This window comes from Thermobia domestica, chromosome 2, assembly GCF_964235325.1.
Source record: "Thermobia domestica chromosome 2, izTheDome1.hap1.1, whole genome shotgun sequence".
Lineage (NCBI taxonomy): Eukaryota > Metazoa > Arthropoda > Insecta > Zygentoma > Lepismatidae > Thermobia > Thermobia domestica.
In genome coordinates, this window is record NC_137455.1 from 330,682,745 (window position 1) to 330,699,713 (window position 16,969).

At 36.2% G+C, this 16,969-nt stretch overlaps 1 protein-coding gene across 3 annotated transcripts in view; it reads right to left on the bottom strand.

Moving 5' to 3' along the window:
* LOC145678695 (uncharacterized) overlaps positions 1-16,969 on the bottom strand; it is a 47,386-nt gene that overhangs the window by 16,806 nt on the left and 13,611 nt on the right. For all 3 annotated transcript variants that reach the window (XM_081749104.1, XM_081749102.1, XM_081749103.1), the window contains exons 2-3: positions 5,382-6,252; positions 1,668-1,859 (exon numbers count right to left, since the gene is read on the bottom strand). In XM_081749104.1, the coding sequence (XP_081605230.1) occupies positions 1,668-1,859; positions 5,382-6,241 (1,052 nt within the window). In that variant the 5' untranslated portion in view covers positions 6,242-6,252. The remainder of the gene's footprint in view (positions 1-1,667; positions 1,860-5,381; positions 6,253-16,969) is intronic.

Genomic DNA, 16,969 nt, shown 5'->3' on the forward strand with positions numbered 1-16,969 from the left:
TGCTGCTGCTGCCAATGTATATGGTAACAATATTGTCAAGGAGTGTTAATATTTTATTCTTATTAATTAGAAAGATTGTGCATTTTAATTTTCAGTTATAGAAAATATCGAAGTTTATTTGTTTTGGTTTTGGTATTTGTAATTTCATAAAACACTGTCTGCGAATGTTGTTAATGTTGTAAATTGTCTGAAAAGACGTTATGTGAATATACACATTTTTGTAATTCTATGTTAACACAAACATTACAACGGACAGCGTTGTGTAAGTTATGTAAAATGCAGAGTGCTGACATGACCTCAATTTTAAGAGAAATTGGTCAACTAAAAGTTCTTCAAATAAATCTCATACGCATGTGTAATGATTTTGAGCCGAATTTTGGGAACCACGTCCTGTAATGCAAGCATCTTCGTTCTATAACAGAATGTCTACTAAAATTTCAAAACGAAATTTCGTGACTTTTTCGTGACCTTTTCTTTATCAGACCTTAAAATTTCGTAACATTCTCAGGAGCGAATTTGAGTGCGAATTAGGCCAAATTTTTCATGCATGCGATAGAAGCGTGCTTTGCTTGCGTTTGGTAGCGTTTAAAACCAACCATAGACATTTTTGGTGGTGAATTTTGACGTTTTATAGAACAAAATTTTCCCGTCTGAACTTATATTTGTACAGATTAAAAAAAAAAAAAAAAAATCGTAACCCAAAAGCTAACTTTCTTGACTTTCATAACCGTTTTCTGATTTCGTGACTTTCGTGACCGTTAGACACCCTGTATAAATACTTCAGTCTATTTTGTCACGGTTAGTTCAAGACGGAGAACGAAAGTGGAAGTTAGAGTCGAAGTAGCAGTTAGTTAATAGAACTCGGAGAGTCGAAGTCGGAGTAACATTTTAAGTAACAACGTTGATAATTACAATAGTCGCAAACAGTCATTGAGGATTTCGTATTCATGAAGATATAAAATAGACTGTTAGTGGACAGATCAGAGACTGCTGCATTTTGCTCAGTGGAACTACTTGAATTTGGTTGTCATCATCATCTGCGTTTCAGGTATGATCCAGTTCACCTTTCCTCTTTTATAATGACAATTGTCATACACTTTGACTTACATATCTGACATTTGGCTACACGAACATTCACTCATACACATTACATATGAAACGAAATACATGTTACTACTTCTTTAATTCCCTCTCTCATTTATACACACGGTTCTGTTTTGCCGACTCAAAACAGTGGCAGAGAACCCCTAAAAGTATTTTAAAGCACATTATAGGTGCGTTTATCAAACATTACAGTCCGCTCACCGAATTGGAGTGTGGCATCAGCCAATAAGCTCCCAGTGCGCTGTTACCAACCTTCGCGCACTGCAAGCTTATTGGCTGATACTACACGCCAATTCGGGTGACGCGGACTATAGCAATATAGGTAATTTAAGATGTACCTTCAGCTAATGGAAACAATGTGGGTTTACTCAAAGTGCTCTATTAGTCATAATGCTACATTCCAAAATCAGTTTTAAAGGAGTACCAACCCAGGATAACAGTATATTAAAAAATTTAAAAAAATAAAAATGGTCAAGCATGGATTGATTCTTATGTTACTTTGTATGGAGCCGTTGATGTAAATGACTAAATGGTAAAAACTTTTAAGTTACCTTCATCCTCACCTATCATTAGCTTCTATTACTATGGAACTTTCAGGAACGTCAAGGGAAAGAGAATTTTCTTCAATAGTTAAATCTATCTCGTCTGCTTTTTCTAAAGATGTAGGCCTGACAATGATTCTCCTGCTCCGACTCTCACCTCTGTATTCAGCCGAATTTTCTTTAATATTTTGATACAATTTATCTGCCATTTTCCTATATATGAAAAGAAACACAGTAAGAAGCTTTGCATTTACAATACTGAATAAATAAATAAATAAATAAATAAATCATACATTCAGCATTTTTAGATTCAGTTTACAATAAATAGTCAGTATCAATCATGCGCGCCGACTACGTAAGTGTTTCGGGGCTCCAGCACCCGCACAAATAATCTTGTGGGTGCGCCGCAGATTTTTAGATAGAAACAAAATAAAATAAATACTTCTCACTTGCCATTATCAAACAAATAAAATGAAATGAAATCTGTGAGTTTTACGTCCCACGGTTATGCCGGTTAGGCTAAAGGAGACGGTGATGATGAGTAATGAATGAAATGGTGGAATGAATGAAGTGGGAGGAAACGGGAGAACCCCGAGAAAACCCACGCACACGGTGTTTGTCCACCACAAAGTTCACTTGGCGAGGGCTGGGATTGAACTATCAAACAAATAATAAACAATTAAAACATTGAGGCGCAAGTTAAAATTTCTAACTTACACAACCACTGTGGTAACCATAATATAACTCATGATATCAAAATATTTACGAAATAGATTACATTTCGTTGGTAGTTAACATGGAACATTGAAAGATTTTACAACTGATTTCAATATTTCTATTGTTTTAATTCATTATAAACATATGGTGAATTAACATTTTACTTGTAGCTACAAGTGGCTACTTTATTAGTTCAAGCAAAAAAGAAAAAAGTTGACTCCAGGAAAATAAAACCCAGGACCCTTGGCACGTGAGTCACAGATGCTACTGATTCTGCCACGCCGTCACTTGATAAATTTGCGCAACGCACGACATATGGGACGAGTCGAAAACTTTAAGACGTTTTTCTTCTGCTATATTAGGCCATTGCGCTTTCCCAGTTTGTAATATGAACACTTTATAAATGTGCACTATCACCTTGCAAAAAATGGCTCCGAAGTTCATTTACCAAAGTCTGCTTTCTCCTTGTTAGATTCGTGTACCGGAAGACTTAGTAATATAATAGGCCTTTGTAAAAGGAGAACGACTCAGTTACAGATTCCGTAAATAATACATAAATAAATAGTTTGGAATCCCTTGCGGTCTTTGTCATGCCTCCCACTCAGCATTCATTTCATGTCCCCTCTAAGACATCACGCTAGCTACGGGCCTGTATAAATTTATATTAGATTATTATGATTTTAAAACATCCATGATAACTTTCGCAATCATCATTCGATTTTGATCCTATAAAGAATATATAAATATATGACTTTAAGCTTGAGGTTGAATTTTCCATTACCCATTAACCATTTTCCATTATCATTTTTTCTAAATCTGTTCTACAATCCTTTAATCCCAACAGGAAGAAAGAAAAAAAAAACTTCCAGTTAGTTCTGAAGTCAAGCATCCGCAGTTTCCATTAACCTTAAAATTACTGCAAAAGTGTCTGCCACGAAGGACCTTCTTCACGTCAGGGAACAAGTGGAAATAACTGTGGAACAGATCTGGGGAATATGAGGCATAAAGATAAGTTCAAATCCTGATTTATGAATTCTAACCTGGGGGGTGTGGACGGGTGAATTATCACAAAATCACACCATAGTTCAATATTCTACGGCGTTTCTCTTTGATGGCAGTATGCAATTCCCAATTAGAGTTGCAAAGAAAATACATGTCTTTCCTTTTCAAGATAATCCATCAAAATAATTCTCTCTGCATCCTTAAAAAAGATACCATTACTTTACCGTTTGATGGTTAGACCTTGAATTTCTTGGATGGAGGGGAGGAGGGGTGTTTCCATTGCATGTTTTGGCGTTTAAACTCAGGATCGAAATGCTGCACTCACATTTCACTCATGGAAACAAATTTCCGCAAAACCTTTCATTTTGTCAACCTTGATTATCCGTAATAGGTTCCGACTTGTCACACATGTACTCTTTCCATCGACCGTCAGCATTCTTGGGATCCATCGTGCGGAGAACATTTTCATTAAAAAATGTTTCATGAATTGAATGCACCAGTTGAGGTTTCACATGTCTCTGCTATCTGACACGCCAGTTTGTCAGAATGATGTCATGCATTTTTGTCATCGTTTCTGGCGTGGTGACAGATGCTGATGAGCCACCAGTATGCTCATCTTCACAAGTCTGTCGACCACATTAAATTCAGGCACCATAGTTTCACTACGTCATATGAGGGTTCTCAACAGTTGCCTACCACAGCAGCACGGATGATTTTGGGTGTTAGATGTTTCTTCATTAAATATTTTACCATTGCTCGGAGCTCTTTTTTTTTTTTCTTCATATTTTTATTTATTTTATTATTTTTTAAATCAAGCCACACTTCTTACTGATCAATAACCTGTAAAAGAGAAGAAAAAGTGTAAATTCTTAAAACTTCGTGGCATCAATGTAAGGATGTATGTTATCTTGTTGAATATTTTTAAGTGTGATAAGGATTTTTGCCCGTTTGATAACTATGGATGAGAGACGAGCGAGAAGTAAAAGCACTCCTCCTAAAAAGGCAAAGGTGCAAAGTCTGCCGGTAAAGTCATGTTCTCGGTTTTTGGGGACTATCGTGAGATCATCCTTACTGACTATCTTCAATTAAAACACAGTTCTGACCAGAGCAGAATGAAATATATTAAAAACTATACTTACAATGTGTTACAGTTTCAAGGACCTAACGTCCTCTTCATCAGACACAAACTTGAGTGTTTGTGTCTGATGAAGAGGACGTTAGGTCTCTCTATTTACCCAGAGCCATGGAGTTTGTTCATTATGACTATCTTCAGAAGGGTGATACTATCACTGACACATACAACTGTTTACTTATGAGGAGTGTACGGGATGCTGTTAAGCAAAGTGCTTACCAAAAAGATCAGGCTCATTACAATGCACACGCCCATGAATCCCAAGCAGTGTCAGTGAAGCTGCTAGATGTAGCTTGGAAATATTGTCGCACCCGCCCTACTCTCTTGGTCTGGCACCAAGCAACTTCTTTTGTTCCAACATAAAAAAGGAAATCCATTTCTGGGTCGTTATTTTGACACCACAGATTACCTCATAACGGAGGTGAAACAATGATTTTCCACCCAATCTGCAGGTCTACAATGATGGTCTTCGACGGGTCAAAAAACGGTGGAAAAAATAAGTAACTCTCCACGGAGACCATGTAGAGAAGTCCTAATAAAGAACATAAAACACAACTGTCTCTATTAGTTCATGGTGATAATTAAAACTTTCTGATACGTTCTCAAAACTCTCCTCTTGCAGTTTTCCCAACTATATTTTTGATATCTGCTGTTTCTATACAAGTCAACTATCCATTTTTCTACTCTTGACCAACGTTGTCAATACAACTACACAAATATTGGAATTACATCTAAAAAGAACACGATTGCATTACCAATAAATAGAGTACTTATACAGAGAGACGTCGTGTTTCTGCTAATCTGACATCATACTCTACTGAAGGCTTTTATATATATATATATATTGAACAAAATTCTCACAACATAAAAAGCACTCTACCTACCACAGAAAATCCTTAAGTTGTTCGATGTTTTTGGAGGCAGCCAAGCCCTCAGATTCAGCGAAGCCTCTGAATCCTATTTGTTCGTCCATCAAAATGCTTTCTTCGCCTTTAATGCAACTCATTTTCCAACTGGGATTGTTTTCATCCAATATTCCGCTATTTCTAAAACTTTCCCTCACACACACTTCGTCTATACTTTCCCACGCACTTTTCGCCCATTTACATAACATTCTTATTGTTACTTTTCCCCTGGTCTCACACAAAGAATTGTGGTACCATTCTTTGTAATTCAGTTCGAAATTCGACTGAAAGTACTTAAGCACACCTTGGTTCAATGGCTGAACAAGGAATTCTGTTTCGGGCGGAACAAGAAGTACTTCCGTAGAGGAAGCTTTGAACAAACACGCAGTAATTATAGGCAAGTCCTGCCACATGGGACCGAGGATTATAGCACTTTGTGGTTCAAACACTCCAGTATATCTCCGGCTCCATATAGTTTTAAGCCACTCCGCTAACACTTCTTCACTAATTTTTCCTTTCGAACTGAATGTCAAATATACACCATCTTCATTGAAAAACTTATCAACTGGCGCAGCTGATTCCCCCACAACTAACAATGGTAGTTTTCTTCCATCTGCTAAGCAACAGAGGACAAATGTAGCACTAACGCTATAAAATTCGTAAATGAACTTCTTCTCAGATTTTTGCATTATCGGTAAATTGAAATTTACTTTCACTCTGTCCAGATTTCCTAACATATATTGTGGCACACTACCTATAGGCTTAATCACAGATGAAACTTTCTGCCGAAAATTTCTTGCTAGTGTTCTCTTTTTTTCAACTTCTTTATTTGGAGTCATCCCGAATTCACCTGAAATAAAACACAAAAACTTACAAACACCTTGCACAAGATTAATGATATAATAATACACATATATAGGTAGATTAAACTAGGTCGCGCAAATTCAATTCAAACTAATAGTCCTGTGGGATCGTACGTTTGCATATAGGGTATTGATGTGCATTGGAAAGAGAAAAAAAGAAAATTTTAGGAATGATTAAACAAAAATGGATCAAAAGATTGTAATCTTGGCCAATAATTAGTGTTTGGATCAGGGGTCAAAAATTTTTTGAACAGACTCTAAATCGTTTTTATATATATAAACGAAATATGCATATCATACTGAGTTAAGTGATAGTTTGGGTTTTCTACACTATATGTAGTTCTCCACATATAAGGCGTACAAGAAATAAAATTTCTGCCTGAAATATATTGGATCTTCTGATCCAAAAATGCACTCTTAGATGGAGTGCAGAGTCACTGAAATCTGATGTAGCAGCAGTTCATGATAAGGAATTGAGAAGCAGGGAGCTGAGTCGATGATACAAAATACCGTCTCGTACTTTACGGGGAAGAATCCTGCAAAATAATACCAAGAAGCTGGTGCTCGCTCTGTATTGTGTGTTTGGATATAAGAAAGAAATTAGATTAGTGAATCACATCAAGTGATTTAAAAAGTGCTTATTTGTTCTTACCAGATGTGCGATTCGAATCAATCGAATCCAGTAAACAAAAATGGATCAAAAGACTGCGATCTTGGCCTTGAATTAGTTTTTGGACCAGGGAATACAAGATTTTTGAACGGCACACAGGGCGTCGAGCATATGGGAATAATGGGCAAAAATAAAACAAATCATAATGAAGCTTTTATCACATGTTTATTGCTCATTGGCCACTTAGACTGAAAGACTGAAACAAACGTACTTGAAGCTGTCGAACTTGATAACTGTACTTATACAGAAAATAATATCCCGTTCAGGAACGTGTTAAAAAAAAAAGTTATAAATTCACTGTTCACGACACTCGTAAACACGACCCCAAACGACACAAAACTACATAACACTATCGGAAAATGGCAAAGCCACGCCCTTTACCATGTATTTTTGTGTTCAATTCAGCGTTGCGAATTCTAGCATAATAATGACATTTTCAACTATTCTACCAGAAAAGAGTTTAGAACTACAGTTACTGGCGAAACTAACTCAATTCATCATTTTATTTATAGATTTCTACAATTTCTAAATATTATTTGCACTTCCGAGCTTTCGACTCTCCCGTCGAGTCTTGGTCACGGAGGATACAAACAGGAAGATTTAAAAAAAAAAAAAAACATTAAGGAATAAAATGAAATGGACTTACAAAGGAAAGAACGGTGACGGAAAACTCTTTATCAGGTACAACGATTAAACATCAAATGGTGATGATGCAAGCTGCAATATGGCGGAGTCGATTTGTGCACTCCTTTATTCTTCAGTGAAGGGCTGCCAAACTCGAGCTATTATTTTAGATGTTATGTCAATGTTGTGACAATTTGGTATTTATCGTTTCCCATTCATCATTTAACCATATTTTGTCAAAATTTGCTATTATTATTTATTTTTGTGATGAGTAAGTAAATTTTCAAATACGACTCTTTCTACTCCATTTCATTGCTTGATGGATTTATTTTTCTTCGTGATTTTATCTTCCGTAAAGGGGAGAGTTGAAAGCTCGCAAATACAAATAATATTCACGAATTACAGAAAACTCTAAGTAAACAGATAGTTAGAATTACTGATCGTGGTATTACACTGTCTAACATAATAACTTCTTCAATCTAGTAACGTGTATTCACCTGACGACATTCCCAAAAGATATGAGCACGAGATAGACTCAGGTAAATAATGGTTGAAAAGTTGCATACTTTCCAGTGTAATAATAATAATAATATCCAGCAGCATATCACTGCAGTCTTGTAACTATAAACTCTTACGTATATATATATATATATATATATATATATATATATATATATATATATATATATATATATATATATATATATATATTTGGTCTAGGAATTAATTCGTGCGGTTGGTACGCACACATTGAAGCTGTAGTACAAACACAAAATACATAAATACCTTAAGAAAAATATTGTCCATCGCTAGCCACCACTTTCGCCCATCTGTCAGGCAATGTACGGATTCCCTGGCGAAATAAGTCCTCATCCTTGGAAGCGATCCAGTCAGAGACCCATGTTTCGATATCTTCTGAAGAAGTAAACCGCTGTCCAATCAAATCGTTGTTCATGCAATCGAACAAGTAGTAGTCCGAAGGAGCAACGTCTGGTGAATACGGCGGGTGGGGTAAAACTTCCCATCCGACATTTTCTAAATAGGTTTTGACCGGTTTTGCGACATGTGGGCGAGCGTTATCATGTTGAACAATAAATTTATCATGTCTGTTCTCCCATTCTGGTCGTGTTCTGGCCAGAGCTTGCTTCAAACGCATTAATTGTCGTCGATAACGTTCTCCATTCATAGTTTCACCCGGTTGCAGCAGCTCATAGTACACCACACCTGTCATATCCCACCATATGCACAGCATAACCTTTGCACAGTGAATATCTCGTTTTGGTTGTGATGGACCTGGTTCACCTGGTTTCACCCAGGCCTTTTTTCGTTTAGGGTTCTCGTAATGGATCCACTTCTCATCACCCGTAATAATTCGATGCAGAAACCCCTTTCTGCTCTGTCGTTGAAGCAGCAATTCGCAAATGGTTTTTCGTCTTTCAACGTCTCTGTCTTTCAATTCATGTGGAACCCAATGTGACATCTTTTGAATCATTCCCATGGCTTTCAAGCGTTTGGAGACTGTTGTTTGATCAACGCCTAATGCTGCTGCAAGTTGTTCCTGCGTTTGACACGAATCCTGCTCGAGCAATGCTGTCAATTCTTCGTCTTGAAATTTTTTTGGCTGTCCAGCTCGCTCTTGGTCTGCCAAGCCGAAATCACCACTTCTAAACCGTGCAAACCACTTCTGACACGTTCGCTCAGCTAGAGCATGGTCACCATACACTTCCACCAAAATACGATGACTTTCAGTCGCACTTTTCTGCATGTTAAAGTAATGCAGCAGGACACCCCGCAAAAACACTTTATCAGGCACAAATTGCGCCATGTTCACTTAACTACAAACTGGTGTTGTTGACGCTTTAATCCACTGCCCTATACTACGAACGATACGCGATGACAGGGGTTTGCAACACATGTGTGGATACATGGAACTGTGGGACGCTCCGTTCGTTGCGCCATCTCTTGTCCACCCGCACGAATTAATTCCTAGACCAAATATATATATATATATATATATATATGCTTTAAAAATGTCTGATTCTTACTTCTTAATTTTATAATACAATAAACCTAATGATAATCAATATTTCTTAGTGAGTTGTTTCTTGCTTTTTCTCTTTCTATAAACGGGCGAAAGAAAGCTGCTATTCCTTATTTTGCCGACCTATCTGGTCGGTTTAGAGCTTTTATGATTTATATTACCGTACAAAAACGGAATGAAAAAAAAAAAAAAAGAGAGAGAGAGAGAGGCGCGAGGATATGCCAGCGAGCGAGAGATAGAAGGGCCAAATATTACTAATCCCTGAATACAATTAACCCCTTTTACTACGATTTATCTTCTGAATTCTGATAATTGAAGCATAAGTTATAAAAGTGTATTATAGGTGGTTTATCATTATGTAACTTTCAAAACATCAATATAGTAACCCTACGTGATGCTACAATGGTTTAAATTTTATGACGAGTGTAGCTCGTCATTGTGCGATTTGGCAACGGGAGGCCATGACGAGTTAGACTCGTCATTTCACTGCAAGGGGTTAACTGACTTCAAGAAAGAACAAAGATTCGCAACTCTTTCACTAGAACGAAAGAAAAAAAGGTAAATTGAAACAACAAAAAACTCTGATTTTCAATAAAATTATACAGCCTATTTACTATTTGCTATTTTCGAAGTTTCTTGTCAACCCCTTTTTAAAATAGAAGGGTATATTTAAAACACATTTCTGACCAGAACTAAATGAATTATTTAACAACAATACGATTTTTGTTACAGTTTCAAGGACCTAACGTCCTCTTCATCATACACTGAGAAAAGACATCACAGCAAATCTTATATCTTCCTCAGCCGTTAGTTAGCATATTCATTTATATAATTTTAATTCCCTGATGGTCAACACACTTTTCAAGGAGTTTCGACTATGGAGGATCAAAAAGCAATTAACTCCTTTCTGTCAGGCAGCGCGGGAGGTCTAGATGGGTTTAGTCCTTCAATTCTTCAAATACTGAAATCGAAGGAAAAACTCCTAAAATCCTTATGTGATCTATTTAATTTAATCATTTCTGGAAAAGTACCAACGGAAGTTCGCCCACTGTTCTTCGGTGCCAAACTTACAGCGCTAAGAAAAAAGGATGGTGGTATTCGGCCCATAGCGGTTGGAAATGTCTGGGGCAGAATATCGGCAAAAATTGTATGCTTTAAAATACGTGAGCCAGTTAAGAACTTTTTATCCCCCCATCAACTTGGTGTTTGTGTTCCTAATGGTGCTGAGGCAGCTGTTCACGCAGCCCGAGTTTATTTCTCTTCTACTCACAGTAATCCGATTGTAAAATTGGATTTTCGTAACGCAGTTAATGAGCTTCGTCGGGATACTATGCTTGCCGCAGTGATGAATAATTTTCCTTCAATTTATCCATATGTTTATCAATGTTATGCTCAACCAAGTGATCTGTTTTTCAACGGAAACATTATTTCTTCTCAGAGAGGTGTACTACCATGAGCAAAATAAATGACGCGTCTCTTTATTTTGAAGTTTTTTGAAAATATCTCCGTTTTCTTTATATGTTCGAAATTTCGGAAGGTTTCCCCAGCAGGACAGGTTAATAACAAACCCGTTTTTAATATTTGTGTTAGATATTAGCTTAAAATAAAGAAATTAGAAGCAAAAAACATTAAATCGACAGAAATCTCGAGAATTACCAACTCTGCTAAAGTGGGAAATTTTCAAGAACGCGAGGGAATTCTGCAGTTCAACACGAAGCAGCGACATCTATGTCATTGAGAGAAGCGTGGATTAGATCTACAAACGAAAATTTTAACGAAATATTTCTAGTATGTCTTATTATATGCATTATCAGCGAACTCCAAATATATGAATATATGCTAAGTATTAACGTATAGATAGTGCAAATAGTGGAAATTATCTATGGAAAAAGACGAATTGTTAGCCCAATCGTAATGAAAAATCGTCTTTACTGTAGAACAGGTGCAGCTTATGTAAGAAAGCAAATAGCTCAGTTAGGTAAAACAACGAGTTTGTATACCAAAGGTAGACGGTTCGAATCCCGTGGAAGTACTGTTGTCATTTTTATCACTAAGGTTATTTTATTTATTTTTTATTTCTGAAAGAATCAAATTGTAACATATGTGTAAAACTCATGACGATACCAAAAAAAAAAAAAAAAAAAAAAAAAGAGAGAGAGAGAGAGAGAGAAAATATCGTCGCATTTGCATTAGTGTGTCTAATTTTTGTTTGCAAACAGATTCGTAATTATTTCCCCTGTGCTCACTGATGCATAACGAATGTTTTCCAGTAAATGTTAATTCTAATTTGGAGAATTTTATAGTTTCACAATGTTTCTCACTACATAGTCTTCTATCTAAGTGTTTGGATATTTTGATAACAGATTTCCCTATTAAATGTTTAATTTTCTCTATAAATATTTGTCTTAAATTGAAATTGTTTTGAATTTACTACATAAGCAAAGTTGCCCGAAGGAGGGGAGCTCAAGTAATAGATATTCTACGTAAAAGCAACCTATTGTAGAATGATGATGCTTCTTACCTTCAGCACATAATCTTAACGTTAGAGAGTCAGAGAGAGAAAAATCCTGGTTTTTCCTCCTCTATGACCACCCATCTTAAACCTCTACATATCATTGTTCGTCTCACATAATTTCGGCTCTCCAAAGACATTCATATTTATTATTATTATTATTATTATTATTATTATTATTATTATTATTAATGAATATGCCACCCTTACATAATGTTGTAACTTTACACATCTTAGTTGAAAGTGCTTTCTTTAGTAATAATTTGAGCAACCACGTCACAAAATTTAAAATGTATGAGGGGGCACGACGTTTTATTTCCCCTCCTCTCTTTTCAGCACCCTCCAACAGAAGGTATATAATTTCTGAGAAGCAGGGCAGACAAAATGAATAAGAAATATATTTAGAGCATCCTTTCCTCCTTCGTGAATGTAATATCACGTAGCATTTTTTATTCTACTGAAGACGACCCTAGGCCGTTATGGTTAGGTAACAAAAGAAATACCTAATATATTTATAGCGCCCCTTATCTGTAATATTACCTCTTCTTTATTTGTTCGAGGCTTCCTTACACAACCAAGGGTGACAAAAAGAATAGGAAAAGTGTCTAAAGATTACAAAAGACTTTATATTTTGTCAGAAACAAGGTAGTATATACACAACATTGCTTTCGTTAACAAGTGTTTCACCCTTGAGTCGCTTATAAAATTATGCAGAATAACTTTTGCCGATCATTGTTCTAGAGGGATTTGTCCAGGATGGTTTGGTGTCGAGCTAATAACGATAAGTATATTTATTTACATCACTGTTAAAGAAATAGCAAACTTTCTGAAAGGAACTTACTTAGGAAACAGATCTTCCTTCTACTTAGCCAGAGCCCACTCTGAAAAATTGCATCTGGCATTCTGAGTGAAAGTTCTATGAGACTATTAGAAAAATATATTACCGTTTTCACGCTGATGGTAGAATTTCTTAAACAGTTATTGAATTACGTTCGAAGGGTAGGCGTAAATAGCGCCCCCGCAACAATGTGGCGTGGGGACCGCACAAGCTGCAAGACCAAAAAATATACAGAAAGTACGCAGGGGCGGAGCAGGCCAAATTTTCACACGGGCAAAGTGACTTTTTGGCGCCCTTCCCCTAGTAGTAGCCTATATTTTACATTTTATCATAGTGTTTTTAATAGTTTAAACCAGGAGCGTCATTTCAGATTTTGCTTTGGGGGGGGGGGGGGCAAGACCTCTTGATATAAGTAAAATTTCGCGTTTTTCACTGATTTACTACTATTCTAATGATAAAATCTATATACATCTCAAACTCAAGGGGGGCAAATGCCCCTCCCTAAATGACGCCCCTGTTTTAAACCCATTTTCAAAAAGAAATCCATTACCTAGGAAAAGTTCACAAAGAATATGGCCCGCTATAAACAATACCAACTCCACCCCCCCCCCCCCTGGTCTAGTGGCTAGCACGCCTGCCTTCTGTGGTACCGGGTCCAATTCCCGGTGGATTACTGTTGAACGATAAAAGTGGTTCGGATTCCACTATAATTAGTATCCACATCTCCCTTGCCTATTAAGGCATAACCGTGGAACGCTAAACTCAAGCAAACAAACAAATACTTAATTCCCGGCACTCTTTATTCTACATGCCATCTCTCAATTTTTCGATACAGCCCCCTTAGTACTATGAAACTCTCTTCTACCATAGTGAAATGGAAAAAGATCATATAATTGCCACTACTTTACAAGAATATAAACCAAAAACGTCAGTAGAAAGCAATTATAAAATTTACTTTTTGAGGCTCGTTTTGGTGCCCCTCTTTCTCTGGCGCCCCGGGCAGTCGCCCGGCCCTTAGTCCGCCCTTGAAAGTACGGACGCATAACTAAGGACTGCGGAGGAGAGGTTAACCTTCATGTTATGCCACTGGTTTGACGTGTTTGAAATGTTCAGTAAGTGATCAGTTGGTGAAATAATTTCGACGGTTACTGATGTTTAAAGTTTAGCTAAGACAAAGCTACCTAATCAAATACATTTGATATCGCGATGTCACAATTTGATTTTTCCTCACATAAAAAAGATAAAAACAATAGTAATAAAAACCCTTACTCGTACTGGGCTCCTAACTAACTAACAACCTAATTCTTACAGACTAGTTGCTCTGACCAACTGAGTTTCGATTTCTTACGCGAAAGAAGTCTGTTATATTAAGAGGCATGCTTTTCATTATCAAAACTGTTCCAAGTAATACGAACATGGCTTAAGAACAGAGACGGAACTGAATTACCACTCGATTGACCTTGAGGGCAAATCACCAACGCGTAGCTATAAACGTAAGTTCAGTATGCATTTCTCTGGAGTTGTGTTCAGTATTCCTATCTGCCAGTCATGCTTGTTCGTAGGTTAATATGTTACAAACCTAACCTTTCGATAGAGCACAATGACAGAGAATCAAAATTAATGAATTCTTGCCCTTGTGAACTTGGGATACCACCATGTGCAATAAAACTGTCGCGTCTTCTGAAGTGATATTTTATCGAAAATAACTCGTTTTCCTTCATATATCCGAAGTTTTTGAGGGTTTCAAAATGAGGAAACGTTACTGACAAACAAGGACGCATTTAGGGGTGGGTCCAGGTGGTCCGGACTCCCCTCTGAAATCCCAACTTCTCTGTAAATTTAGCCTAAATTTAAGGATTATCTTTTAAATTTTATTATAATTTATCCTAATATTGAAGTCGGACTTCTCCCGAAATAAATTACTGCATACGTGCCTGCTGACAATTTTCAATATATTCCTTAAATAAGTAAAATAACTAAATTAGGAGCAAAAAGCTTCAACACGGGCTAACTTTTGTCCACTGCCAATATTGTTAGAAGGGATATTAATAGCAAAAACTGCTAGGCAATGCTGAACCTTGGAACTTCACTCCGAACAGCAAGCTTATTATTGAGAACTACATATGAAACATTTTATCAAAACTTATCTAGCTTTTACCTGGCATGAAATTATTATATACACCAAAATTCACTCTCCTAAAATGTGTATCTAAATATTGCTCTACGTATCTACGAAGCAATGAAAATTATTTATCGAAATATGTGAGCAGGGAATTCTAACAGCCAGCCATTTTATTTAAATCGTAGTAAACCCTGTAACCGGGCGTTAACGTGAAGACAAAGCTTGGTCCATTGGTAAAGTGTTGGAAGAATATAAACTCAATGTTCGTAGGTTCGAATCTATCCACTCACCAGAACATTTTGTTCTTATGTGTAACGATGAAATAAGAAAGAATAAATGTATAACCGTTAAGACAAAACTTCAACCAAGTCTGAAGAGAACAATACTAAAATAGTAATACAATGACGTCAACCAAAAATTATTTCATGTAGCGTTTGGACGAAATTACAGCTGTTAACAATTGCAGAAATAAAAACAGGCTGTAATGCAGTCTAGACTTCTGAATGCATTTACTTCCTGAACACTTTCGTCTCGTCATTGGTATGCCGTTAATCATTGTAAAACCTTTCAATTGGAAGTGAAATGACACAAACTAAAACAGTTTTAAATCAATAAATGTCTATGTGTAAAAGTAGGTGTCTTTTATCTGTAGTTCTGAGTTCCTTTTACTTTGAAGTGACAAATGAGAGAAGAAAGTATGGTGTTCGAAAAAAAAATCAAATTTGAGATTTCAACGAATTTACACGTATTATAGCCCCTAACACCGAAAAAGTTATTTTTCGATACATGTCCATTAGTTCGTCCGTCCGTTCGCTACACTTTTCTGTGCACTCGCCTAGAAGCCATACCTGAAGCCATACCTCGCCTAGAAGCCATACTTGAACATACCGTAAATTAGTTGAAAAATTTACGGTATGTTCAACTTATCTGCACCAAATTTTAGTTTAAGATTTTCATAGTATTTCCTATAGTTTTTTTTTATAAATTTCCCTCCTACTCCCAAAACAAGGGTAGTTTCCTGTACGATGAAAATAAAAAAAAGATATTTTCTCATAACTGGCTCTAACGATCTTGTTTTCTTTCTTTTTTTATAAATCAATATTTAATTAGCAACCCTATTTTGTGGTATAAGGCATTTATCTGAGAAAAATCTACAAGGGGTAGTTTATACTAAGGGGGTGAGTTTTTTCTCAGTGTTTTTCTCAAAATGGACTCAAATGTTTTCGTTCATATTTCATAAATAAAGATTTCATTAATAACTTATCAATATGGCATAACTCGTTTGTCCTAAAAAAAAATGCGAGGGGTAGTTTATTCTTGGTGGAGTGTTGTCTGGGCGATTTTCTCAAAAACGACTCAAAAGAGTTTATTCATATTTCAAAAATAAATATTTCGTTAATAACCGAACAATATGGCAAAACTCGTTTGTCCTGAAAAAATATGCGAGGGGTAGTTTACTCTTGGGGGTGTTTTTCCTCCACGGTTTTCTCAAAAATGAGTCAAGCAATTTTGTTCGTACTCAGAAATAAATATTTCATTAAAAACCTAGTAATATGGAATAACTCGCTTACCCTGGAAGAATCCTCAAGAGATAGTTTCTTCGGGGAGTTATTTTTCCCTCACGATTTTCTCAAAAATTACTCGGTCAATTTTATTGATAATTCATAAATAAGTATTTCATTAATAACCCTATATTTTAGTATAAGTCATTTCTATGAAAAACAATTACAACGGATAGTTTATTTTTGGGGTCAAGTTTTTTTTCCCGACAATTTTCTCGAACGACAGGCGATTTTGTTCAAATTTTGCAAATAAATATTTCATTAATAACCAAAAGTATATCTTAACTCATTGTTCGAAACAATTCACAAGAGGTAGGTTACTCCTGACGTGTTCT